The 27,125-nt window shown below is 39.6% G+C and overlaps 1 protein-coding gene across 9 annotated transcripts in view; it reads left to right on the top strand.

Moving 5' to 3' along the window:
• ZC3H13 (zinc finger CCCH-type containing 13) overlaps positions 1 to 24,414 on the top strand; it is a 42,407-nt gene extending 17,993 nt beyond the window's left edge. For 3 of the 9 annotated variants that reach the window (XM_087716912.1, XM_087716911.1, XM_087716913.1), the window contains exons 4-20: positions 1,168 to 1,330; positions 5,504 to 5,612; positions 7,161 to 7,300; positions 7,738 to 7,898; positions 8,988 to 9,188; positions 10,520 to 10,687; positions 12,108 to 12,418; positions 13,464 to 13,919; positions 14,724 to 14,906; positions 15,335 to 15,791; positions 16,078 to 16,181; positions 17,390 to 18,388; positions 19,220 to 19,723; positions 20,234 to 20,383; positions 21,571 to 21,771; positions 22,525 to 22,688; positions 23,932 to 24,414. In XM_087716912.1, coding sequence (XP_087573038.1) covers positions 1,168 to 1,330; positions 5,504 to 5,612; positions 7,161 to 7,300; positions 7,738 to 7,898; positions 8,988 to 9,188; positions 10,520 to 10,687; positions 12,108 to 12,418; positions 13,464 to 13,919; positions 14,724 to 14,906; positions 15,335 to 15,791; positions 16,078 to 16,181; positions 17,390 to 18,388; positions 19,220 to 19,723; positions 20,234 to 20,383; positions 21,571 to 21,771; positions 22,525 to 22,688; positions 23,932 to 24,099 — 4,639 coding nt within the window. In that variant the 3' untranslated portion in view covers positions 24,100 to 24,414. Of the gene's footprint in view, positions 1 to 1,167; positions 1,331 to 5,503; positions 5,613 to 7,160; positions 7,301 to 7,737; positions 7,899 to 8,987; positions 9,189 to 10,519; positions 10,688 to 12,107; positions 12,419 to 13,463; positions 13,920 to 14,723; positions 14,907 to 15,334; positions 15,792 to 16,077; positions 16,182 to 17,389; positions 18,389 to 19,219; positions 19,724 to 20,233; positions 20,384 to 21,570; positions 21,772 to 22,524; positions 22,689 to 23,931 lie in introns of those variants that run through there. The other 6 variants (XM_087716915.1, XM_087716914.1, XM_014072660.2 and 3 more) reach the window with 3 other exon arrangements.
• The last annotated feature ends 2,711 nt before the right edge of the window (positions 24,415 to 27,125 follow it).

Raw genomic sequence — 27,125 nt, 5'->3', positions numbered from 1 at the left:
AATGTGGCACCAGTTGCTAATATTTTTCTGGGCTTAATTCAGGAAGTTAATCTCAACTTTTAAGCAATTTCAATATTTGAGCCTATTCTATTTTGACTTTATCCAGATGTTAAAAAATTTTAACAGACACAGAAGGCCCATATTGGGGGCATATGAGAAAATTTTATGTACCATTTTCAGCAGTGGACAACTCTCCTTCAGAATTAAGATCGGTTCTCATTCTTTAAGCTTTTTAGAAGGTGTCAGAACAAATTTATTTAATTACATTTAAATTAATTAAATTTACATTTATTAATTGTTAATATTTTTAAATGTTCAGATAGTTTTGTTTCCATAGACTTTAATTTAACAAGCATTCTACCTTGGTGATATTTGTCCCAAGGTAAGAAAGACATGCAGAATTACTTTTTAATGATAAATGTAAACAATTCAGATTATTTTTGAGATTAGCCAAAAAAGAAGTGAAGCCTGGTCAGGAATTGTATGCTGTTGGAGATGATCAATCAAGTGGCTTTGTTAGTTTGATTAGTTTAATGATTAAGTTAGGTTAGCCTTCGATTAGCTCCAGCTCTAAATCTTAGTAAAAGTCTGTCAGGCTCCAATTAATTTCTTGTTTAAATCCTTGTTTATGCATTTTGTGTGGTCGTTGGTTAGAAAGGAAAATCTTTAATATTTATTGGAAAATTTTCTGAATGGAAAATTATTGAAAAAGATTCAACTAAAAGGATTAAAGGATTGAAATACAGGTTCACATTAAGATTCAATAACTCATATGTATTTGTTCAGTCCACAGTTTTATCCGATATGGTTAAATAGCTATTGTGGGATATCATAACATGTCTATTTGTGTAACTTTTTTCTTTTCTTTGGGGAAAGGAATTATAGTCTTTGAGAATAAGCCCAATGATTTTTTTTTCAGTGTGTTTGCATTTTCTCTATCATTGTTAACAGTAGTTTAGCCTTATTAAAATAATCACACAAATTCCCTTCATCTTAGGCAAGATCAGTTGTGACTGATTAACATGACAGGAACTGTGTTAAATAAACAAGAAATTAGAAAGGTTGGGAAATGAAACTGAACTACAGAACTGCGGGACTTAAAACCTAAAACTTTCTTAAATAATGAATTCTATAGAAGCAGCTGTCTTTTCTGTCTTCATTATACAGGTCACCAGAAAGGCCTACAGGGGACCTTCGGGAAAGAATGAAGAATAAGCGGCAAGACATTGAAAGTGACTCCCAGAAACATAATACAGAAGAACAGCCTTCTCCTGTTAGGGTAGGATGCATATCTCTCCAGGATTTCTACAATAGTATAAGAAACAGAGAGGTGTGTCCTGTAAAATATAACTGGGCATAATAGGTTGGATCCAGGTTTGTGCCTTGATGAACTTCTTACATTTATAGAGGGAATCAAGAGGATCGCTGCTGATCTAACGGATGGTGTGATTTTTCACCAACTCCCCATAGTTCCTGTATCCCTTGGTACTACTTTTCACAAAAATTATCCAGAGCAGTTTTTCAGGAAGCAGTGGGGCTGCAAAGGCATGAAGGAATTTGCAAATTTACAATCTTTTGTTTGTAGTGCTGTCAGGCTTTCATGCACCCCTACCTAGTGTTGATTTTTACCACCAGTTATTCAAATATAATAAGTAAACCACAGTGTTATGGGAGCAGCTCCCCAAATTTCCTATTCAGTATCTAAAAAACTGCCAAATTGGGGAAGTGTAGAGTGCTTGCTGCTGTCTGAACTTGGTAGTTTTCTTGCAGATGTTTCATTACCAAACTAAGTAACATCATCTCTTGCATTTTTGAGTGCTGAAATAAGCTTTAGATCAGTGGTGGGTTGCCAATTTTTTTTACTACTGGTTTGGGTGCACTCGTGCAACACTTCTGTGCATGAGCAAAAGTGTCTGGGCTGGTGGACGGAGCCTCCCGCCGCCGCTACTACCAGTTTGCCCGATTCGGGCCGAACCGGGAGCAACCCACCTCTGTTTTACATTTGTATTTTTCAATCCAACCCCTCTCTTCTTTCTTTGTATAGAATTATGACTGGTTCCTTAGCGACCAGTCAAAGTTAAACCAACCTAAAGTACAGGACCTATGACCTGGATTCAAAGTTAATGATGGTCGGACTTTCTTCATGGTCATATGGCCAAACTTTGGGCACTTGGCCACACAGCTGCATTTATGGCAGTTGGCAGCTTTCTACAGTCAGTTTAACACCAATTTTACTGAAAACTAACTACAACTTTTGACAAAACTGTATCCATAGTAAACCATTGGTTTTGTTTAATGACCATGACAATCATTTAACAGGCACTGCAAAAAAAAGTATAAAATTTACTTCTTTTTTTTTTACAATCTATATGACCTATGTACTGGGCAAGCTTTACGGCTACGTATGTTGTTAGGAGTTGTTATGCAAAGAAAAGAATTTCACTGTAAATACCTAGGTTGTTGAATGACTGAATAGTTTTAATTTGCCCATGTGGAGCTCATACTTATGGTCATTTCAATTTCTAAGTCTTTTCAAATGCGTTTTACTCAGGTCAAGTGTCTATGCTTGAGTTTCATTATTTTTCATACATATATATGCCTCTATAGTTTGCAGAGTCATGGGCAGCATATAAATTAAATAAATAATAAACTAACAGCTTATATTTTTAAATCATTGTAGAAAGTTGAAATGTTAGATTTATTATTTGTTAGAAAGTTCTAAATTAAATCAAATGTAGAAGTCTTATTATTTTGGATAGGAAAACCGACTGATTCATCTGAGGAAATTGTCATTAAGAATCTGTATTTGAGGAGATACACCTTGTATTCTATTATTTAAATATATGTGTAGCTTGTTAATTTAAAGTTCTTTCAGATGTAACAGAATGGTAGTTTCCATAATGTGTTCAATGAGGGAATTAACTACACACTAAGACATTACCTAAAGTTTCTTGTTTAATTATAATTTCTTATAATTTATCATTTTCTTGAACACTTATGCTGTATTGGGACCAGAATTTTCTGTTGTTAAGCAAGGCAGTATTTATGCATGTATGCCACCCATCTTGCGGATCAGGCTTGTATGTCATGGTGGGTAGGAAGATATGTTTGAGCCAAGGTGGCGCAGTGGTTAAATGCAGCACTGCAGGCTACTGCTAGATCAGCAGGTCAGCGGTTCAAATCTCACCGGCTCAGGGTTGACTCAGCCTTCCATCCTTCCGAGGTGGGTAAAATGAGGACCCAGATTGTTGGGGGCAATATGCTGACTCTCTGTAAACCGCTTAGAGAGGCCTGAAAGGCCTATGAAGCGGTATATAAGTCTATTGCTATTGCTATTGCTCTTCCTGAAATATCTTCAGCTTCAATTTCTTCACCAACTGTGAGGCATTAGCTTCTAGGTTATGTTGATACAAGGTTGGAGCCATTCTTCTTTCTATGTGGATGGTACATTGTGTCTCTGGCTCCTGCATAACCTCAAATCATAATAGAGGCACATCTATGCATAATAGCTAAGAAAGTGGGTTCTCCCCCGCCCCTAATGCTTTGTTGTTGTTTTTTTCTCCAAATATATTTTTTAGTTGTGGGCAAACAGATAATTTTTTGGTTTTTCAGTCAAAAGCACACATTTTAGATTTATCAAGACTTACTTTAATATTTTTGTGATGAGATCAGAGTACTTTTTTCTGATAATTTCTTGCTCATCATTGTACTGTATAAACAGTGTTGCACTATGGACCTGTAGATAAGTATTCCAGTGTTTTGTTTTTAGCTTTTCAATATGTCAATAGCAGAGATCTGTGAGTTCTGTTTTAAAGATTTGACCAGTTTTCCAGCAGAATTTTTATAGATCTTGCCATAATGTCAACAGTTTCATGTAATTTCCATTTCTTAAACATATTGTTAAACTTACTAACTAGAAATGTTCATATATTGTTACAGCCCTCCTATACTTGATAAGGGTGAATTGTCTTTGTTTTCAAATGCTCAGACAGCTGCTTAAATATGCCCATAGTTGTTGAAAATAGGCAGAAGAATAATCCCAATCAGAGAGGATAGAAGGTTCAGTATTTATTCATCTATGGAATTGCGTTCATCTGGCTAATTGTAGGTCTAAATAATCAGTTAACCTTTTGGAGTCTTACTAACAGCTACATTTTTTTTTAAGTGTTACTGTATCAACTAGAAGGGTGTCCAAACCTTGTCGCCATACTCACTTTTTTAATAATTGAATTTATAAATAACTTCATATATATATGAATTAGTTTTTCTGACATGTTGTTTACAAAGTTAAACTTCCTTACCATATTGAGATGTTAGCTTCTTTTCACATAGAGATTCAGTGAAATATATCATTTGACCAGGGATTACTTTTCATGCGACTGTAGAGATGTTAGCGAAGCTTGTTAGAACCATCAACAGAAGATAACAACATTGGGAAAGAGCATTATATAGTTGCTTTAAAATATATATATTTTGTGCACATTTTACACATTTAAATGTTAGAAGCCTGTAAATCAAAAGCTACTGTTGGACAACTTGCAGAACCAGGTTGGGGATTGATCATCTTAGAAAAACTCTATCCATGTGGTCGCTAAACATTGACATCAATCAGTCAGAACAAAAGTTATTTTAGAAATGTATTAAACCATTTCTTAATTTAAAAGAACATGCAATGATGAATTTTTGGGTTTTGAATACTTTCCCACTTGGTTTATCCTTTTCCTTAAACTTTTATTTTAAATTATATAGAAATTCATGATACAAAATGTAGCATTCAATTATTATTCCAATTTTTGATTTGTGAACAGAATGTACTGTCAGTAAAATACAGGCCAACTTTGGTTGATCTAATTTTAAGAGATAAAAAAGTCTTTTGCATGTCTAGGCTGCCCCATTGCTACCATCTTGTATTTCCCTTAATTGTTGCTTCCTATAATGTGCAATGGGAGCAAAACAATACAAAACAGCCCTAAAGCCACTTTAAAAACTGGATTCCAAATAGTGATTTCTTTGTTAAATGCTGTTTGCCACAACTTCTACTTCACACATTATAGGGAATTTAGATTACCTGCAACATTCAGGTTTTAAACTTTTATGAAGGGAATGAAGTAGCAACTATCAGTATAGGAAATTTTCTGAAATTACCCATGAGCTAAGAGCTTTGTCTAAAGCATAATCAGTATTAGCTTTCAGTTTCATATTGATATTCAAGGACTTTAAAGCCAAAGGCTTGCTTCTGCTTAACTTCTGGAATTCTAAACCACAGCTTAGCATTTGATCTGGAGTTATACTCTTCTCTGAGTAGGTTTCTTAATATAGATTATTAAATATATCAAAACTTTTATCAATTTCAACATTTCACCATACCGTTTTTTAAAGTTAAGAGTTGAGTTATGAAGTCAGCTGTGAACTTACACCCCAACAGATAAAAGTAACATTAAAATAGTTTTCATGTTCTGCTTTGAAAAATGCTAAGTAATTTTTTTAATGTTTTCTTCGGTAGAAAGAGTCTACAAGAGGAAGGCACAGGGGAAAGGAAGATATTAAAATTACTAAAGAAAGGACTCCAGAGAGTGAAGAAGATAATCCTGATTGGGAAACAAATAGAGACGGTAAATTGAACACGCCATTAAACCTTGCAAACAAATTAACATGTATTTTACTTGCCATTCTAAACCTTTTGTAAAGGTCAAGCAAAAAATAGATTGTCTACAGAAATTGCTTGATTTTTCTCATCTCTCCCCTACCCCTGTAGAGTGGAGAAATGAGAGGGGAAGAGAGTTCAAGAGAATACTCTAAGCCAGGGCTGTCAAGTTCTCGGCCCAGAGGCCGGATGCATCATGCACTGGCCATGGCCACATCTGGTTTAGCGAAGGGGGGGAAAGTAACATGCTGCTGCTGTGATGACGTGAGTTTGACACCCCTGTTCTAAGCTGTTTGCATTGTGTGTCTGCAACTCTCATCCCAGTTACCAATGTGATTGCATTGCTTTTGATGCATAGAAGAGCAAACAACTTCCTCTCCCATCTCTCTACTTTTCTTTATCCTGTAGAGTGCTCTGTTTTGAACGTCAAAATAATACTATAAGCTATTTATGTAGCCTACAGAAATCACTCCTCGCCATGCCACAAAATAGAGAGATTGGAGAGAAAGAGATTTCAAGTGTGTAGCGCAAGCTGTTTGCATAGTGCACCCACGGCTCCCAGTCCCAGACTGCTGGCATGGATGCATTGCTTTCAGTGTTTAGAAGAGCCAACAGTTTCCTTGTTTGCAGTCTCTTCCCCTACAGTCTATCTACTCTGCAATGTGTGTGTTTGGAGACTGGGGGGAGGAGGGGGGGATGCAGTTCAGGCACAGGACAAGACATACTAACTGTAATGGCAACAACGTGACTGTTGTGATGGTTGTAAATGGTTATAAGTGGATTATAAAGTTATTCTTTGCTGAACAAATGGTCAGTAAATGAGGATTACCTCTTTGTATTGTACCGTGGATTTACAGAGTATTTAATAACAATCTTTGAACCCATTAGGATGCACTCCTGGTCTTGCATTGCTTGAGATGTCATTAGTATGCAAATTTCTAGAAGAGCAAACCCTTGCATGCTGTTGCTACCTAACCCAGGAAGCAAAAACAGCAGAAAAGAAGACAAAAGGAGGGTGGGGGGGAGGGGGGACTGTGTTCACATATGAAGAAGAAGGCAACACTGAAGGATTTAATTACAGAGGTTACTGATTCTGATTAGTGCTAAAAGAGCCAGTTTGATAATACAGAAGCAATAGCAAAGGCACTTGTTTTTGTTCCTTTCTTCTTGTTGTAAATATTTTTTTATCTCCTCTCACTTTGGGAAGAAAATTTAGATTTGCATTTAATACAGTCTGTGGCTAGACTATGAGAATGCAGATGGTTTCAAGAATTAAATGGAGAAAACACATATTCCCTTTTGAATCTGCATACACTACTGCCCTGCCAACGCTGAATAACATTCAAAAATCATGTTCACTGCGTAATTAGAATCCCTCTTAAATGAAATGGGAAATCATAATGGTGGTATTTATTGAATTATGATTGTTATTTTTAGAGTGTATTTGTATAAAGAAAGAGTTTACTAACCGGTTTTGTTTTCTTCGTCCTTCCTGCTTTCTTTTTCATAACTTAAGATTCTGATAACGGAGATGTTAATTATGATTATGACCATGAATTGTCTTTGGAAATGAAGCGCCAGAAGATCCAGAGAGAGTTAATGAAGCTTGAAGAAGAAAACATGGACAAAAGAGAAGAAATAGTAATTAAAAAAGAGGTTTGTATCTTGAAAAGAATCAATGCATAGTCATAAATAACTAAATCAGTGGACATTATTGGACAAATTAACAAATCTTCAAGATACTAATTCCTGTTAGTCAGATATATACTGTATACACATATATACATACCCTCATTGTAGTTCTGAATCCGAACTGTTACATGACTCCTACCAGCATGGAAAGTTGACGACATGTATTGATATTTTAGACTACATTTTAAAATGTCTTGTTTTCTTGCCAAATAAATAATGAAATTTAAAACTTACCAAATTTTTATCCTTCAGTGGTTCTTAGAGGCTATGTGTGCATGTGTATAATGAATATTAGATAAAGGAATTGCTTTCTGGTATGGATCAATTTCATTGATACTTGGTTGTTATTTGTGGCAAGATTATTACTAGATTTTATAAAATACTAATTGTTTCTTTTTAAGATTTCTCCGGAGGCAGTTAGATCAAAATTATCATCCTCACCTTCACCAAGAAAATCAAGTAAATCTCCAAAATTAAGGACAAGCCCTAAATCTTCCTCCACTGCCACTAAGAGGGAAAAGAAGGTTTCAACGGTATCTTCCCCACTCCTGGAGCCACAGAGGTAAGCAGATTGGCATATTTTATAACAACATGGTTATCGCTTACCTTGATTGTTGCTCTAGGTTTCTGCTTTTGTTTGCCAAGCAGTCCTATGGCCCTGTGGGGGTATTCCCAACATGGAGACGACCAGCAATATTGGCAAGATATGGTTTTATATGGAATAGGATTTTTGTGCGGGAGTCTTCTACAAAATTTGTAAAATGCTAAACACCTGGCATTGATTCTAGACCTGGTGTCAGTGTTCCAAGTAACACATCTGCCAAAAGCAAAACTCCAAGGCCGGTAGATTCCTCAAAGAACATGTTTATTGGATACATCATATTGGCACAGCTAGTGAAAACCAACTCTAGAAGTTCCCGTGGGTTTTAGCCTAATTAAAAGGGCAAAGATTCCCCTCCCCAGGTGTTACCGGTCACATTGTCCAATGAAAGCTGGCAGACTGGTTGGTCACTCCTCCTTCAACATGACAAAGTCATCCGTTAGGATGACCTTGGTTCCCACAAGGAAACTTTTTGTTTTGACTGTTAATCAGTCTATCTACTTCTCCTTTCAATGTTCACGGCAACTATGAGGCAGCAAAAGATGGCCAACTTCAGCCAACTTCGCTTCAGAGTTGACACCAACTCTGGTCTTTAGGTGAAGACTTCTTATATGACAAGGATTTCCCCTCTGTTTTTCCCTCAGTGCAGTTCCCCTCAGATCTGCTTTGGCAAATAACTCTGGAGCAAGTTCTGAGGATATAGACAGGAAAGTTAATTTCTTTTCTCCTCAGTGATTGGATTTCACTCTTTATGCGTGTACAGTTTTGCCAAATGGAAGTTTGTGTAGCAGGTAGGTCTATGCAACCAGCTCTTAGGCAGAGGCACATACAGAAGATTTATCCATGGCAACCCTGTCAAGAACTGCAATTTCACATTTGAATGACTATGGAAGACCTCAAGTGGACGTTTAATGCAATGTTTATGGGCTCAGCTGCTAGATCACATTTGTACTTTAGATGTCAGATCATATTGCATGGGCACTCAGGAAATATTATTATAATACAAGCGGATTAATTTTTTAAAATACTGGCTTGTGTATTGGTTTTTAGAAATTCAAAAAATAACCACAATAAAAAGAAAGGTCCTCGCACGCCTAGCCCACCACCTCCAGTACAAGAAGATTCCACTCAAGGGAAAAAACATAAGGAAAAGTATAAAGCTAAAGAGAGGGTAGAAGAAAAGCCAAAGGAGATAAAGGAAAGGGGACGTGATTTTGAGAGACATAATAAAGAAAAAAAAGAGAAGCAAAGGTAAATACAGTTTGTTTCGTTTTTTGGTATTATTATCGTTTTGTTCAGAACATTTTCAGGTTACTCCTAAAAGCAAAATATAACCTTCAACAAGCAGCCGTAGTCTCGCTCCATCCAATTTTGTAATCTTTTTCTCTTTGTTGTCCCCCATGCATTCCCAAAATGTGTTTCAAGGAATCCCTCCAGCTTCCAAAACAAATGTGAGACAAATGAGTTTTGTGCATGAGAAAATGAATGGGAAAGGGAATCACTTCCTTAATGGAAACATGCCTTGGATAAGATGTCCTTAGATCTGGCCTGTGGGGCCGCCCTGGAAATAACAAAGAGCTGCCCCACAGTGCCCCTCCCAGCAAAAATGTAGCTTGGGAGGGCCACAGGCAGCTCTCTGGACCTCCGTTTTTGCTGGCAGAGTACTTAGCCCGCCACAGGCACCCCCAACGAGTGATGTTGAGCTGCCACGCTCACCTTGGCCATGCCCCCTGGGCTCCCCTCCAAAGTCAAATACAGCTCTGACGCGGCCCTCAATGAAATTGGATTTCACACCCCTGCCTTGGATGATTGGTGTTAATGGATGCCACTTAGAGAGAGTCGAGTGTGACTCCTGATGTGCAAATGTCTTACTGGCACGAAACCTAGGGTGGCTTTTTTTGATTTGTGAAAATAGATAGCAATCAGTTATTTCCATCTTCAGATCCTTGACAATTTTTTAAGACTTTTTTTAAATCCCACATTTATTACTTATAAGTAACTTAATGCAACAAACATACCAATATTTATTCCTCCGCCTATTTTCCCCATAACAACAATCCTATAAGGTGGGTTGAGTTGAGAGAGAGTGACTCTCATCCATCAGCTTTCATGCCTAAGGTGGAGCTAGAACTTACCTTCTCCTGGTTTCTAGGCCACCACCTTAATCATAGAACATAGAATCATAGAGCTGAAAGGGATCTCAGAGGTCTTCTATCCAACCCCCTGTCAAAGCAGGGAATCTCATATTTTCCTGGTCCAATGGTTGTCCAATCTGTTTTTGAAAACCTCCAGTGATGGTGCATCAATAACTCCAAAGTGCAAGCTATTTTTGTGATTGTTTTCACTATCAGAAAAAAAATATCTAAGTTGGATCTCTCTTTCACAAGGTTGCATTACTTCTTGCCCTGCCTTCTGATGCTTTGGATAATATTTTATATCAAACTGGCATTTATAGTATATTTTCTAGGAAGGAGTATGTTTCTCCTTTAAATGGCGATACGCTGCCTCAAGCTATAAATAACAGTATCCATGCTATTGTTAATGACAATGTTGTATATGTTGGCTGTATGACTATTCCTCAGGGATCCCTCAGAAAGTTCCCACAGACAGAGACGTTCACCTAGTCCAGAAGACCATTCTGGCAGCAATTCTTCTTCACGAGAGTATTCTCCTGCCACAAGAAGAAGGCAGACATCTTGGGCTCCAGCTAAATCCAGCAGTCATAAACATTCTTTTTCACCTCCCCGCAGGTAGGTTTTTAAAAATACATTTGTGTCTGTGTATTGTTATTTTATGTCTATGTATTTTAGACTTCATTTATTCTTGAGAGTTTGCTGCAATGTGAAAGCCACATTTTATTATATTTTATCTCACCTTTATTACTTTTTAGAAAGAACTCAAGGTGGCAAACATAGATAATTATTCCTTTCTCTTCTTCTTATCCCCATAACAAAAACCCTGTGAATTGGATTGTGATTAGCCCAAGGTCATCCAGCTGGCTTTAATTCTCTTGTTCTTATTGTTTGTCCCAAGTGGTAAAATGTAATAAAACATATTTTGAACATCGGGAAGAACTGAAAACAAGCACAAATTAATCATAGCATATCAAGCATAGACAACCTCTGTCTTATACACAACTCATTAAAATCCAAAACTAATACACATTCCTCCCCTTATTGTCCAACCCCCCCCCCCAACCTCTAAAAACATGCTTGTTTCATTTCAGCAACTGATTTTTTTTTACTCTTCAGGTTTTAATATGTATTATCATTGCATTATCATTGATAACAGCTATTTCAAAGTTTTTATATTTGTGGGTTACTGCTGGGTAAGGAAGGGATAGTCTTCACTTGCATGCATCAGCTCCCATTGAAGAATCTTTCCCATTGTAGGGAGTTTTGGGAACAACTTCCATTAACATAAAGAGGTTGGGGGGTTATTTAAAATTCTTGTTTTGGGGAGAACATTTTTGAAGGGAAATCAATACTGGGGAAGAAGGGATAACGATTCTCTTATCAGCTCTAATGATCCTCTTTAAAAATGGATTCTTCCTCAATTTTTATTCTAAAGCCTAATTTCTGTGTGTGAGACAGAGTGTATGTATGGGAGAAATAGAACATTGGATTTCTTTGTGTTCGTTACAGAGAATTTTGCAGGTTTCCAGGGATGCCCCTACCTATTTTGAATGGTGGCTTCTCTCATAGTTGGGATGCAAGCCTTTCATGGTTGCCTAAGGCAGGTTAGAAAAAATAATCCCATACTGGTAATAGAAGAAGTAAATCTGTATATAGGGTGTTCTGTACGCAGGGTGAAATCATGAGCTTTGAGAAATGCTATAAGGAAGCAGATGAAAATTGATCTATAATCTAATAGAATTTGCCCAGGGAACGCCTGTTGTTGGTTATACAGTATACGGATATTTAAACATGATTTGAATACTGCATATTTTTAGCCACCCAAAGCCAAACATACTGTTCAGGTATTAATGAAAACAAATGCCTAGGAAGGAAAATTGTGGACAGGAAAGAATCAGCTTGGCGATGAAACTTCTGCTCTTCTTTTGGAACCAATCTGAAGGCAATTTTAGCAAGAGATAATTATAAAGGTTTGTGTGAATAATGCTCAAAAGGTGTGTAGCACCAAGATGTATATACAGTTCTATGTTTACAGGTCTGCATCACCACCAACACAGCATCATTCTCCTGTATCGTCAATGCATCATTCTTCTTCATCTCAGTCGGGCTCGTCTATTCAAAGACGTTCTCCATCACCACGTCACAAAAGGACCCCTTCCCCCTCTTACAAAAGGACAACTTCCCCACCTGTAGGTCGGTCTTCTTCTCCTTATCCTCACCGAGCATCACCTTCTCCACAGCAAAAACAGGCTTCTTCAAGGCATCGTTCACCAGTTAGAGAGAGAAGCCGGCATGATCACGAGCGGATTTCACAGTCACATGATCGTCGCCATGAAAGAAGAGATGGTATGAATAACCTAAAGACTATGAATGCAGATAGTCCCTATTTAATGGAACGGTTCTTTGTTGTTGTTGTTCAGTCGCTGGAGTCTTGTCCAGCTCTTCACAATCCCTTGGACCGTAGCATCCCCTGCTGGCCCCCCTACCCTCCACTATTTCCCAGACTCTGCCCAAACTCACGCCCACTGCATCAATGACACTATCTGCCCATCTCATCCTCTGCTGTTCCCTTCTCCTTCGCCTTCAGTCTTTCCCAACATCAGGGCCTTTTCCAGTGAGTCCTCTCTTCTCATTTGTTTATGCCTTTTAATTAAATTTGTTAGCTTGAAAGGACGCTTCTAGACTCATGGAGCATCTGCTTTAAAAAGTATTTTTCAGGACCATTTTACTACCTTTTCTCTGAATGTGGATGTTAAACAAAATATTATGCGGACTTTCAAAGTGGGGAAGTAGGACTTTTTAGAACTTTTTGGATTATGAATTAGAAAGGTCTTAAGACTAGCAATGGTAGAATAAGAACTATGTTTAATCAGCATCAAACAAATATGGGCTATTCACCACAAAAATGCCATTGAAATGTTTTCCATGTTTCCCCCTGCTTTTTAATGCAGGTAGGCCTCAACTTAACGACCATAATTGAGCCCAGAATATATGTTGCTAAGTAAGAAATTTGTTAAGTTGAGTTTTGCCCCATTTTATGACTTCTTGCCACATTTGTTAAGTGAATCACTGCAGTTGTTAAATTAGTAACTCAGTTGTTAACTGAATCTGGCTTCCCCATTGACTTTGCTTGCCAGAAGTTTGCAAAAGATGTTCACATGACTCCAGGACACTGCAACCGTCATAAATATGAATCAGCTGTGAAGCATCCGAATTAAATCATGTGACTATGGGGATGCTGCAACGGTCCTAAGTGTGGAAAATGGTCATAAGTCCCTTTTTCAGTGCCATTGTAACTTTGATCGGTCACAAAATGAACTGTTGTAAGTCGAGGACTACCTGTACTATTAAGTTGATCATATATTTACATTTGTATTTATTTTACTTCCAGAAACAAGAGGAAAAAGGGGAAGAGAAAGAGACAACCGGGATGAACGAGACTATGACCAAGAGCAAAGTACCCCCAGAGATCACAGAGATGATCGAGAATCCCGGGACGGACGGGATCGAAGAGAAACCAGAGATAATAGAGAACGCAGAGATCCAAGAGAATCTCGGGATGCTCGGGACTCACGTGATGCCAGGGAATTCAGTAGAGACAATAAAGAAAGCCGGGATCAGAGGGACGTACGTTCTACACGTGACTCACATGACTACAGGGAAAGAGAGTGTCGAGAACATAAGAAAGAGGAGCAGTATTTGGAGGAATCGCGTAGCTATGCAAGAACCCATGGCAGGGAAGATAATTCTCGAGCTGAAAGTCGGACGGACTCAAGAAGTGAAACAAGAAATGAATCCAGAATATCTGGAAGAAGCAGAGGGAGAGGTCCTGAATTAACAGACAAGGGTATATAATACATGAAATAATAAGAATGTTACACCATTTGTTTACTTAAACATCTGTTTAATCAATAGGGTAGAAATGAATTACACTACAGCTTATTTCTTTTTATGACTTCACCAAATTTAGTCACCATTACTCATAGTACAATGATCCTGTGCGTATTTTAGTTAATTTTAGTCACACATTGCTATTGAGAAGATCCTTTCCTTTAATTCACTGATAAATGAATTAATTTTTGAAACGACTGTTTAGGAGATTGTATAAATGCAGACTCCTTTGCTGAAGCAAAGTTGTTGAAAATTAGTCTAAAGATTAGCTTTTGCTTGAGAAATATTGTTTGCCAGATTATTTTAAATCTTTCTGTTATGATCAAACAAGGCTTTCCTTTTCATAGTGCTGGATTTTGTTTTGAGTATGATTTTTTTCTTCCAGCATTAGTTTTCTGAATCTGAATTCCTTTTAATTCACCACAGAGTTTGATCTGGGCTCAACTGAGGAGTTGAATGCTCAAAGCTCTTAAATTGCTTAGATTTCTGCATATGGATTCTGTAGGTTGAAATGTTCATTACTTGAAAAGAACAGGGATTTTAAGCAAAACTTCCTTATATTTAGCTTTTTTATGGCAAATATATTACACAAATTATCATCCTAGATCAGAAATTACATTTTAACTTGCCTGAACGCATATTGGGAGTGCACAATTTACAAATCCTTTTATGAAATACAGTTCTTTTAATCAATCTGTAGTAACTAATCTCTGGCAACAGAGATTTTTTTCATGTTTTCCATGTGTTTTGTTTTCAATAGGCAATAGGGGAACAAGAAGCTCTCAAGTTGATAGCCATAATACTAGTAGTAGCTACCATGAAAGCTGGGAATCACGGAGCAATTACCCTGACAGGGATCGCTATGAAAGCCGTGAGCATGCAAGAGATTCTTCTTTTGAAAGGAGACATGGAGAAAGGGATAAGCGTGACAATAGAGAAAGAGGTAAGTACTCTTCAGGAGTGTTTTTTTTAAACCATTAACTTATTAATGACTACAAGGGCATAATGGTAGAATAGCGTTAAAGATGAATGTAGCTGTGAAAGTTACACCGACTTCATGAACTTTAATTACAAGCACTAGTAATTAGCTAGCTCATTTAGCACAGTTCTGTTTACTGAGCAAATTTCCCAAAGAAATATTAAATTCAAGAGGGGTTTTTTTTGCTCTACAGTGGAGGTTGTCATTTCCCCCTTCAACCTTCCATCTCCATAGATTTTTATCATTATGGATACTCAACCTAAATAATACCTTCAGAATTAATTATTTCACATCTGTTGCAGTGATTTAACATTAAAGCATTAGTGTGCCCAAATATTGGAAAATAAATTAGATGATTATACATTGGAATTAAAACCTGTTTATCATTACAGATCAGAGACAAAGCTCACCCATACGACACCAAGGAAGAAATGATGATATTGATCGTGATGAAAGACTAGAAGAACGAAGAGTAGACAGGAACGAAGATAGGAGGGATGAAAGACCTAGGGAGCGAGAAAGGGAGAGGGAAAGAGAAAGAGAAGCAGAACGTGATCGGGCCCGTGAGCGAGAACGTGAGAGAGAAAGAGATAAGGACAGGGAACGGGAACGGGACAGAGACCATGACAGGGAACGGGAGCGGGAGCGGGAAAGGGAGCGGGAAAGAGAACGGGAAAGAGAAAGAGAACGAGAAAGGGAAAGAGAGCGGGGCCGGGAAAGAGACAAAGAAAGGGAACGACAGAGAGAGTGGGATGACAAAGAGAGAGGAAGAGAAGAACGCAGGGACAAGAGAGAAGATGTCCGTGAAGAAAGGACCACAAGAGATAGTCGTGAAGAGAGGAAATCAAAGTGAGTTTGTTTTTTAAAAAAGAAAATAAATAATTATGCAGTGTGAGACAGTAAATTGAATGAACGAGTTATACCCAACATTATCCAAACAAACATTGACAGTTCATATGTCTTCTGTAAACATTTTTATTTTTATTTTTGGAAAGAGGATTCTTGACATTCAATTTAGATTTTTAAAATTGGTGTGTAACAGTCGTGTTTATATATATGGTAGAAGATGAATTAAATTTGTTAAACTTAAATACCTAGAATGTAATGACTAACGGTTTATTTTTGGGTAATGCAGAAAACGTCACAGAAATGAAAGTAGTCCCAGCCCTCGGAAATCTCCTAAACGCCGCCGTGAACATTCACCTGATAGTGATGCCTATAATAGTGGAGAAGATCAGAGTGAGTGAAAGCATGTACTTACTAGCAGGAGTTGGCCACACAGTTCTTATGAACATAACACCCACTCTGTTCTAAGATAGGGTCTGCCAACCTTCAAAACTTGTGAGACTGTAGCCTTTTCTAATTTACAAGAGGGGTTTTTGTTCTCTCTTGAGATTTGGCAAGATTTTGACCATCCATTTATTTATGAATTTGTTGGTCCATTATTTTTGGTACCTAGAACATCATGTGATATTGTGCAGTGGCATCTGTAGCTGAGGAAGGTAAGCTAAATTGTACAGTTAAACTCCTGTATATAGAAGTATTTACAGGTAGTCTTCACAAGTGGTAATTGGGATCAGGAACTCCCATCACTAAGCAACACAGTTATAAGGCACAGTGTCATGTGTCTGCTTTGACTTACAATAGCAGTCCCAATTGCCATTGCCATGGCTAGGTGAATTCTACATGTTCACAGTTCCCAAAGTCAGATGATCACCATTTGCAATCTCCTGCACACTTCCCCATTGACTTGGCTTGTTCGAAGTTGGCAGTGAGGATCGCAAATGGTGATCACATGACCACATCATAATTGTGAGCCACTTGCCGAGCGCCCAAATTGCGATTACATGTTTGCGGGGATGCTGTGATGGCTGCTTGCAACTATGGCCTACTTCCTTCCTTTTAGTTCCAACAATCTTTAGTTCATTCATATAATGTTGTAAAACTTGGTTTCACTTCTGTTTTGTCCTTTCTCGCGACAGTTTCAAAACTTTAATAAGTCTCTTTTGTAAATCCAGTGTAAAAAAATTATCCAGGTCACCCTTTGTTATCTGTTTGTATGTCCCTTTTAATTAGGGAATTAAATTAGGGAAGTGGAATAGAGTAATTTGTTGATATTGCCATTGTTAAGAAGGCCAAAGGTGTATTCTCGAAAATCTGTGAATCAGTAATGTTTAACAGCCTCATTTTAAAACCAATTAATTTTTTTAAAGTCATTTGACTTTGGAAAAGAGGGATGTATTTTTAGGAGAAGAAGAATGTGTATACGTGTCGATGATTTTCCTACAAGTAACTTTCATGTCAAGCCTCCTATCTTAATAATTTCCTCTTCTCATAACAAAACATATAGCTGGATTTTTTTCTTCTTTGCTGTAAGTTAAAGAATATTCCTAGATATAAAGATTTGTTCCAAAATCATGTGCATTGACACATTTTCTTTTTTATAGATGAAAAACGGCGTTTATTGAGTCAGGTTGTACGTCCTCAAGAATCACGTTCCCTTAGTCCTTCACACCTTGCAGAAGAGAAGCAGAGCCGTTGGAAAGAGAGCGACAGAAAGCCAGAGCGAAAGGAAAGCCTGAGACATGAAGAAAGCGATTACAAAGAACGGGGTACTTCTGGGGACAAACAGCGAGAGCAGCGAGAGGGAAATGAGAGCACAAGGACCAGAATCCAAGATAATGTAAGCAAACGGGATTCTGAAGAGCACGAGGCAGTAGATCACATGCACGAAGACAAGAAGAAAGCTAAAATACAGAAAAAAATAGCAAAGAAGAAGAAAGAGGATGATGGTGGCAGGTTAGAGCGCTATATCAGTGAACCGCCAGTAGAGAAAACTCAAGTGTTTTCTCCCAAGAAAGGTCAGAAAAAGAAAAATGCTGAAAAGAAGCGCAAGAGATCCAAGGGAGATTCTGAGGCTTCTGAGGAAGACAGTGGCCCCCATCAGAAGAAGAAAAAAGGCCCCAGGACACCACCCGTAACCACGAAAGAAGAAGTGGTGGAAGCAGTGCCTGAGAAAACTGCAGTAGTGGAAGTTCCTCCCAAGAGGGAGGATACAACATTTAGTGATTGGTCAGATGAAGATGTTCCAGAACGAGGGGAAACGGTTCTAGAAAGGATTTCTGAGGAGCCCCATAGAACTAGCCACCGTACACGAGTCGAAACCCTGGAGGTTTCTCACGTGGTTGAAGAAACCCCTCACCTCCGCCCTGCAGAGCAGAAGCGTAGCAGCAGCCTCTGTAGCAACAGGAGCCGTACTTCAAGTAGACTCCGATCACCCTCTAATGATTCTGCACATCGCAGCGGAGATGACCAGGCTGCAGTTAAGAAGATCTTACACAGCAGTTCAAGCGACAGAGACCGGAGATGCCTTGAAATCGCAGGAGAGCGGAAGTCCAGAATCGATCAGTTGAAACGAGGGGTTGCCAGCCGTAGCACTTCTTCTGGTAATTTCTGTTGTGTGGCTTTCTTTGCTCCTGTGCCATATCTGTGGCTGTCCTGAGACTCTGTCCTTGGGTAGCCCAGAATTTGGGATAGGGGTAGGAGCTCCTGTGAGGAGGGATTTGTTTCCAAAGTGCAATGGCTAATGTTATAAAATTGCTTTATAAAGGGGTTAGTAATAACTTGTTTGGGGATAATGTCATTCAAGCAGAACTTGGCAACCTTCAGCCTGCCTTTCCTTCTTCATACCCTACAGTTAGGCTTTTTAGAAGCTCATGTGTTACTAGTAGTTTGCAAAAAAAAAAGCCCTCTAATCAGTAGTCCTAATGGATCTATTTTCAGTGAGGGAATTGGAAAAGAAAGGAAAACTTATTTTTTCCAATAGGTTTTGCTTCCTTGGCTCTTTGTGTGGGTCATTGGGTTCTTAAAAAGCTATATTGGGATCACTTGAAAAAAAATTCAAAATTTTATTTTGGGGATGAGTGTGACTCAGATGAGAGAGGAAACATGAATGTGAAATGGATGCATGAGGAAGGTGAACGGGAAGAGAGAACTAGGCATTGATACTGTTGGCCTCAGCTCTTTCTACCGGTGGTATCATGTCCCTGGCAGACTTCCTGCAAGTTAGAAATTTTCCTTTAGAAGTGATCAGTAAAATAGGGAAAGGCAAAGGATTTGCTTTCAGGTCAGTAAACCATGGTTTATTAATCTGAAGTTGTGCAATTTGGTATATAGTGTCTGGATTTGTTGTCCTGCTAAACCTTACTTCTGAGTTGAGTTTTTTTCTAAATGGAAGTCTGATCGTCTGTTCTGATGGAATTGATTGTGTGTTCTAGATCGACAAGATTCAAGGAGTCACAGTTCAAGGCGAAGTTCTCCTGAATCTGATCGACAAGGTCACTCCAGATCTGGGTCCTTTGACAGCAGAGAAAGAGTGCAAGACAGAGACCGGCATGAGCATGATCGTGAACGGGAAAGAGAGAGACGGGACGGGAGACAGAGAGAGTGGGACCGAGATGCGGCTAAATCTGAGTGGTTGAGGAGCAGAGAGCGGGACAGGATTCGGGAACGAGACCGACAACGAGAAAAACGAAGAGATCTGGACCGTGAAAAAGAACGCCTGCTCTCTGAAAATCTGGAAAGAGAGAGAGGTGTCAGCACTTCCTCTCAAGCAGAAATATCCAAGCATAGTGAGACAAAAGCAAGTAAAGATCATCAGGCTTTTGAGGCCACCGCTCTGGACTCTTCTTCCCAGGAGAAGGAAAGGCAGGATAAAGACCTAAGTTCTTTGCAAGGATTTGAAGATGGAATTGAAGCAGAGAAAGTGGAAAACGTAGAAGGTAAGTTATTCTGAAAATACAAACACTGGCAGTTTTTCTGCTTTTAAACAAACCTGTAAATGGCTTCATTTAAATAATCTTCTTATTTGAACGTTCTACATTTCAGGGTTCCTCATATAGTTTTTGAGCAGCATAGTTACTGTTAGACTCCAAATGAAATTTACTTTCACAACTTTTCCCAGTACAAATGATATTTATGCTCTCTAAAAACTCTGATGATGGTGAGAGACAGGGGGGTAAAAAGAGACAGAAACAGGTCATATGCATACCTACCTCCCATCCACCTTTCTCCCGATAATTACAGTTTTGATGGGATTATATACTGAGTAGAAAGGAAATGAATGAAAAAAGATTAAACCCAGAGTGCAATTTCTCTGATCTGACTCCAGACACGAACAACAAGCAAATCTAATTAGGTCTTCTGCATCATCTCATTTAGCGTGCCATTCCTGTTGGATCTGTGGAGAGTTTGACAGAATAAGTGCATGTTGCAACATTTCTGTCTTTCAGGTGGAGATGATGAAACAAAAATAGATGATATGCAGTCCATGGAATCTGGTGCTGGAGAATATGAGCCAATCAGTGATGATGAATTGGATGAAATTTTGGCAGGTGATGCCGAAAAAAGAGACGATCAGCAGGATGAGGAGAAGATGCCAGGTAAGCTTAGCAAAAACCATTTACATCAGTCCTATGCGTACTAGAAAGCCAAATTATTGTTCCAAAATTACTGTTTCGAGTTCAGAACCTGAAGCCTGCACAACCTATGCCCAAAGAAAACGAATCATCTTGGCTTGATAACGTTAATAGAACTGTTCCAATTCAACTGGTCATGAGAAAGAAGAGTGTGGGAAACTATGGTTTAAGAAATATCAGTGCCATAGCCATAAGAGGCAGGCCAGAGGCGGTGCAAAGTTGCCCATATTTCCCAATCAGTTTTGTTTAGATTAGGCTATGACACATGAATCGGCGCACCTTGCATTTTTAGATGAACATTTTAAAAACAGAGACAGGACAGGCCTGGTTGGTGATTCAGTCCCTGGGGGTTCCCCTTAAAAAAATGAAAGGGTCTTTTCTTAATTGAAGAAGGCTGTCTTTTGTGAGCTAAGAAGCACCTCTCATTGCTTCCATAAGGAGGGAACCGAGGTGGCGCAGTGGTTAGGGTGCAGTACTGCAGGCCACTTCAGCTGACTGTTATCTGCAGTTCAGCGGTTCTAATCTCACCGGCTCAAGGTTGACTCAGCCTTCCATCCTTCCGAGGTGGGTGAAATGAGGACCCAGACTGTGGAGGCGATATGCTGACTCTGTAAACCGCTTAGAGAGGGCTGAAAGCCCTATGAAGCGGTATATAAGTCTAACTGCTATTGCTATAAGGTTACTTTCCTTTTGCCTCTGTAACGGTTGGAAACGGGTCGGAGTCTACTTTCTTAACTGGATCTTTCCCAGGAAGCAGATTTGAAAGAAGACACAAACAGCCTTCTCCCAAACAGGGAACGAGTGTCCTCAGCCAACTGAAAGGGGGGGGGGTGGTCTCATCCCATTTTGTTTTTTTTTTGAGCGGGATAGCGATTCCCTCAGTGAGATTTACAACTGATTGCAGCCAGGAAACGGTTGCAACAGTCTTTGTGCCAGCCTAATGGGTGCTTTGGTGTCTTTAAGAGATAAAAGTTATTTCAGAGTAAACATTTGCATTTGTCTTATTCTACAATTTATTGTCTCCTCTTAGGTTTTACTAGTTTGCTTTAGTTATTGTATGCTCAGGTTTTCTGCTCTTTATTTAAGAAATGGGCTGAAAAGATAAATGAAAATTATCTTAAGTTTTGTTTTTGTTTTGTATGCGTTTGCAGATCCGGTGGATGTCATTGATGTAGATTGGTCTAGCCTGATGCCAAAACAGCCAAAGGAGCCCCGGGAGCCTGGAGCTGCTCTTTTAAAATTTACTCCAGCTGCTGTCATGTTAAGAGTTGGCATTTCCAAACAACTGGCTGGCCCTCAGCTTTTCACAAAGATAAAAGAAACTTGCCAGAGATCTTTGGAGAAACCTAAAGGTAATCAGTTTATTCCCAGCAGATCATGAAGAGAAGTTAGAAAACCTTAAAAGTTTGTATGAATTTTTGTTTTTGAGCACGTGTCACTCTGAAAAGACTGCTTCTAATTGTGCAGGGTCCGTTTATAAATCAGAGCAAAATGCTCGCCAGGATAATGCACGTGACCCGTCAAAACCGCGGACGACAAAATCGCGCTCGACGAAAGCGCGCATTTGACGTCATCACAGCTCGACGAAAAAAATTTAAAATTGAAATAAAAATAAAATTAAAGCAGTTAGGTTAAGGGTTAGGTTTAGGGTTAGGTTTGGGGGGGTTAGGGTAAGGTTTTCGCTTTATTTTTACATTTATCGATCACAGCGCGATGTTTTCGTCACGCTGTGATGACGTCAAATGCGCGCTTTCGTCGAGCGCGATTTTGTCCTCCGCGGTTTTGTGGTGGAACCGATAATGCATACAGGTTTGTAAAAACCTTATTGAGTTGTTCTGTTGAAATAATTTTGCCCTGCCTTTGTGTGTATAAAATCTCCCTTTCTCCAGAGGCAATCATGTAACCTATTCCTCTTCCTGCCACGGAGAAGGGAGGTGCTCTAAGGGAATGGGGTTGGACTAGACTCGGGGAACTGGATATCGGGAGCGGAAGTAGTGACTTCTCATATATTCTCTAAAGATAGATGGGTGTCTTTGTTGATAGTGGTGATCTGAATCCCCATTTTAGAAGACTTTCAATCTCATCGTTACATTGCCTCTTTGTAGATGCAGAGAGCCTTTTTGAGCATGAATTTGGGGCTCTGAATATGGCTGCCCTATTGCGAAAAGAAGAGCGAGCCGGACTGCTCTGCAACCTGGGTCCTTGCTGTAAAGCTCTTTGCTTTCGGAGGGATTCTGCAATCCGCAAGCAGCTTGTGAAAAATGAAAAGGCGAGTACCTGAAATGTATTTTAACGTGAAGTAAACTTTGATGCGGAAATCGTTGTCCATATAGTCATCCAGTTACATAGCTGCAACATATTTTGCTGATTTATTTTTAAAGCCTTTTTTCCCTTCTCTTTGTGAAAGCAACATGAAGTGGAACAATAGCTGCTCAACAAATAATCCCATTTTTAGAACTTTCATTAAGTTCTAAAAATGGGATTATTTGTTGAGCAGCTATTGTTCCACTGAAATAATATTCAGAGTCTTTTTGTGAAATGCAATAGCAATAGCAATAGCAGTTAGACTTATATACCACTTCATAGGGCTTTCAGCCCTCTCTAAGCGGTTTACAGAGTCAGCGTATTGCCCCCAACAACAATCCGGGTCCTCATTTTACCCACCTCGGAAGGATGGAAGGCTGAGTCAACCCTGAGCCGGTGAGATTTGAACCGCTGAACTGCTGATCTAGCAGTAGCCTGCAGTGCTGCATTTAACCACTGCGCCACCTTGGCTCCTGCATGGTATTCAGAAGTGCCTTTTATATTCTAGCAAGCATAATCTTCAAAATGCGTGTATTCATTCATTCCATTCATTTTTATGTGCCATATTTACATGGCCATCCATCTCGCAAAAGCATGACTGTTTTCTCCCAGAATTCTGGGGCAAAATATTTCTTTTGAAAAATTGATTTACATTTAAACTTGCGAAAAAGGTACCTGATTCTTAATATTTGGAGTTTCTGCTTTGACTTCTTTCTCGTCTTATCTGTCTGCAGAAGGCTTATGATTGTTTTGGACATCTTTCATCAAGAACAAGGGTTCCCAACCCATAGGCCGTGGCCCCTATTCATAACTGGGCTGTATGAGTTGTGGGTGCCCAGATCAGCTTGTGCAAGTTGTGGGGGCGGTGTGCGCGCGCACACGCACACACATGTAACTTGCGCAAGTTGAGCTGTGCACATGTGTGCACACGTTGGCCTGTTGCTTGTGCAAGTCGAGCTTGCGTGTGTGCCGGCCCACTGCTTGTGCAGCCCGGTACCCCTCTCCACCCACCCACCCCTAGCCAGACCGCGAAGCTGCAAAGGTTGGGGACCATTGATCTAGAACTTTTCATGCTGTGCCTCCAATAATCTCAATGGTGTATATATTTTTACAGAATAAAATATGCTCCTCCTGAAATGCTAGTAATCATACATTAGAATACTTACCATGCAGTCATTGCTAATATAGGTCGTATCCTGTCCCAACAGGGCACAACAAAACAAACCTACACAAATCCTCCAGTGGTGGACAATGAGTTGCTACGGCTAAGCCTACGATTGTTTAAACGCAAGACTGTGCAGCAAGGATCTGGACCAGATAAGACAGAAGACACTAAACTTTCACAACCATACGTTCCAGAAATGTGCCTGTCCTGAGCCAGAGTCTCCTGGCCCTACGGTTGTTTTGTTTCACTGTTTGATAATATTGATGTTTTCAGTCTTATTTCCTTTAAGTATGATATTGCCACAAGAATGAAAATACTCAAGAGTACGTGTGTGGATTCTGAGACAGAATGACAACGAAAAGTATTCAGTACAAAGAACGAAGACCACTTTGTCTGGTTTTGCTGCATGTTTTACAACAGAGTTCTAACCATGGATTTTATTTAAAAAGTCACTTGTGTTTAAGTGTGTAAAAATGTCCATTTTGGGATAGCTGTTTTATCATCTATTAAATTTTTTAAAAGAAAACAGTTCTGATTTTTTTCCATTTCTTTTTTCTCTTTTCCATAACATTTCCTTTGTAAGATTACTACTCAGTAAGATCAGCAAGCTGATAATTTTTACCATCCAAAAAGAATCATGAAAATGCAATGTATGTTATCTAAATGAAGAAAATTATATTTTTAATTATGAAGATGTGATAAATCCAGACGCATCATGCTCAGTGGAATTCCTCAGATGCTAGAGGAAAAAGTGGGATTATTTTTTTCCAGTTCTTCCTCCAGGTCAGGTCTCAGATGGGGGCTACTTCTGAAACTGACTCTTGATGTTTAATTTAGTTTGTGGTTAATGTGCGAAAAAGGTTCCATTTGAAATATATCTAGGCATCCTCATCAAATGTCCTTGAAAGGTATTAGGTCATAATCTAAAAGTGCAGATGCTAATAGTGGTGTGTGTGTGTGCATGCGCATGTGCGTGCTTATACACTTTTTGGGTTTTTTGAACATACTGACTTTGTTAGTTAGCTGCTTGTTTTGCTGACTGCAATTGTCTCCCCAACCAAGGATGCTTTTTTCCTATGATCAGCCCCTAAGAGCACCCATATTCCAAAAAAAAAACAGAGACTGATTGGCAGGTGCAGTTTTGGGTGAGATGTATTTCATTTCACTTTGGCTGCACCCAAGACCATCCACAGATGGTCTTCAGACTGCGTGACCCAACAAAAGGACGAACAACAAAACCGCACCCGACTAAACCACGTTGCTAAAACTGCGACGTCATCAACGCGCCGACAACAGCGCGTCGACAGAAGGGCGATTTACAACAGCGTGTCGGCAGAAGGGTGATTTAAGTTAAGGTAAGGGTTAGGTTTAGGGTTACATTTAGCGTTAGGTTTAGCGTTACGTTTAGGGTTAGGTTTAGGGTTAGGTTTAGTTTTACAGCGCACTTCTGTCGCCGCGCTGTTGTCAGCGCGATTCAGCGCTCATTCGTCAGAGTGCTTTAGAACACACGGTTCTGTCGTTCGCCCTTTTGTCGGTGAACCTACAGACTAACCAGAGCTTCGGAACCATTTGAGGTTGTTTTATTTTTGCCTCTTCCTTTGTTTTCTTTCCCTAAATATCCCACTCCATTATTGGTCCTTTTCTTTAAGTTTATCAGTGTTCTGTGCCATTGGATAATTTGGGGAAGAAATTTCCCCCTTGGGTCTTTTTCTTAAGATTTGTTCTACCATCTGCAGTGTTACATTATAATTATCTCTTGCACATAGGTGGTGTAATTTAGCCTGCTCTTTGATGAGACAGGAGGCTTATATCATAAAGAAGAAGAAGAATGTAAATATTTTCATTGTCTATACTGGACAAAAGATCCAGTTACAGGTGTTATCTATTTGTGCTCTTAAGACAATTATAAGATACCAAGATGGTTTTGTTTATTGGTTCTTGTTAAAATTGCTTAATGTTGCTGACTGAAGCGCTGATAGTCTCAGCACCACACAGTTGCCAAATTAGGAGGGGAAATATTTTATATTTCTCCTAAGTTCAGGATCAGTACCACTACAAAGCCTCATTTTCATGCATGTTTGATCCTCTGCTTGCAGGTTTCTCCAGTGCACTGCTCGGAGAGTCCAAGCATGGGTTAACACAGCCTATCTGCCCTTGGACTGAGTGATGTTTTTCTGTTGACCACGCCTCCCCTTGCCTCTGCATGCTCAGTTTGAAAACTCAGTCCGCCCGTAGGGACTGTTTTGGGAGTGCTCCAGTCCAAGGTCAGATAGGCTGGAGAAATTTCCCACTTTGGACCACCGTTATACCTTGATATTTGATGATTTATTTGCTAATGTGCATGTTGGATTGCAGCTGAGAGGCCATCCGGGCTTCCCCTGAGTCCGCTGGTCGCAGGCGCCTCAGGGGACTGTCAGCTGCTTTTCCAGCGGCCGCTGGCGAGCGGTGGAGGCGATGTGAGACTCGCAGGCCACCAACCAAGCTCCCAGCCCCAACCGTCACTCAGGGAGGCTTTGCAGGCATTTTCGCAGCAGGCCTGGGCGGTTTGCATTCTGCCCGGCAACAGCGGCGACGGTTGGCTGGTTCGCGCGCTTTCTCCTCAGGCCAGCCGAAAAGAGCGGGAGGCGGCTGCACTCGCAGCCGCCGCCATTTTGAATCACTCCGGAGCGCGTTTGTGAGGCGAGGAGTTCGTTTGCTCGTGGGAGAGCGAAGAGTGGCTGTGACCTAAGGAGAGCTTCGTTTCGGCCCTCAGCGACTGCAGACCGCCGCAGGGAGACTCGGGCCTGATCCAGGGAGCCTCCACAGAAGCTAAATCTCGGGGATCCGAGGGCGGTGGGAGGAAGGAACCTATTAACCACTGTTAACAACACAAGGCCAAAAGGCTGAGTTTCTTTCTTTCTTTCTTTCTTTCTTTCTTTCTTTCTTTCTTTCTTTCTTTCTTTCTTTCTTCTTTCTTTCTAGAAAAAGGCCTAAAATCTGGCCATTTGCCTCTGAATGTACTTACAGACAATACATGGAAATCAATTATTTCTAACAGAGCCATCATATTTCAGAAATGATCTAAAAGAAAGGTTTTGAACCTTGCATAAGGATAGCACTATTTTGCTGCTCATTAAAGCAGCCACAATTTTTTTTAGTCTTCCAACCCTAACCCATAAGAGTTCCAATTGACCTTTTAAAGCAGTAGCACCCTTCTTCAGGTTTATATGGTGGGGGGGAGGAAAGTTGCAGCTGCTT

This window comes from Thamnophis sirtalis, unplaced genomic scaffold (genome assembly GCF_051295495.1).
Source record: "Thamnophis sirtalis isolate CommonGarterSnake01/CBP01778 unplaced genomic scaffold, rThaSir2_p1.2 scaffold_5, whole genome shotgun sequence".
In the NCBI taxonomy this organism is placed as follows: Eukaryota; Metazoa; Chordata; class Lepidosauria; order Squamata; family Natricidae; genus Thamnophis; species Thamnophis sirtalis.
Note: the sequence above shows the minus strand (reverse complement) of the source record. Positions and strands in the feature narration are given on the sequence as shown.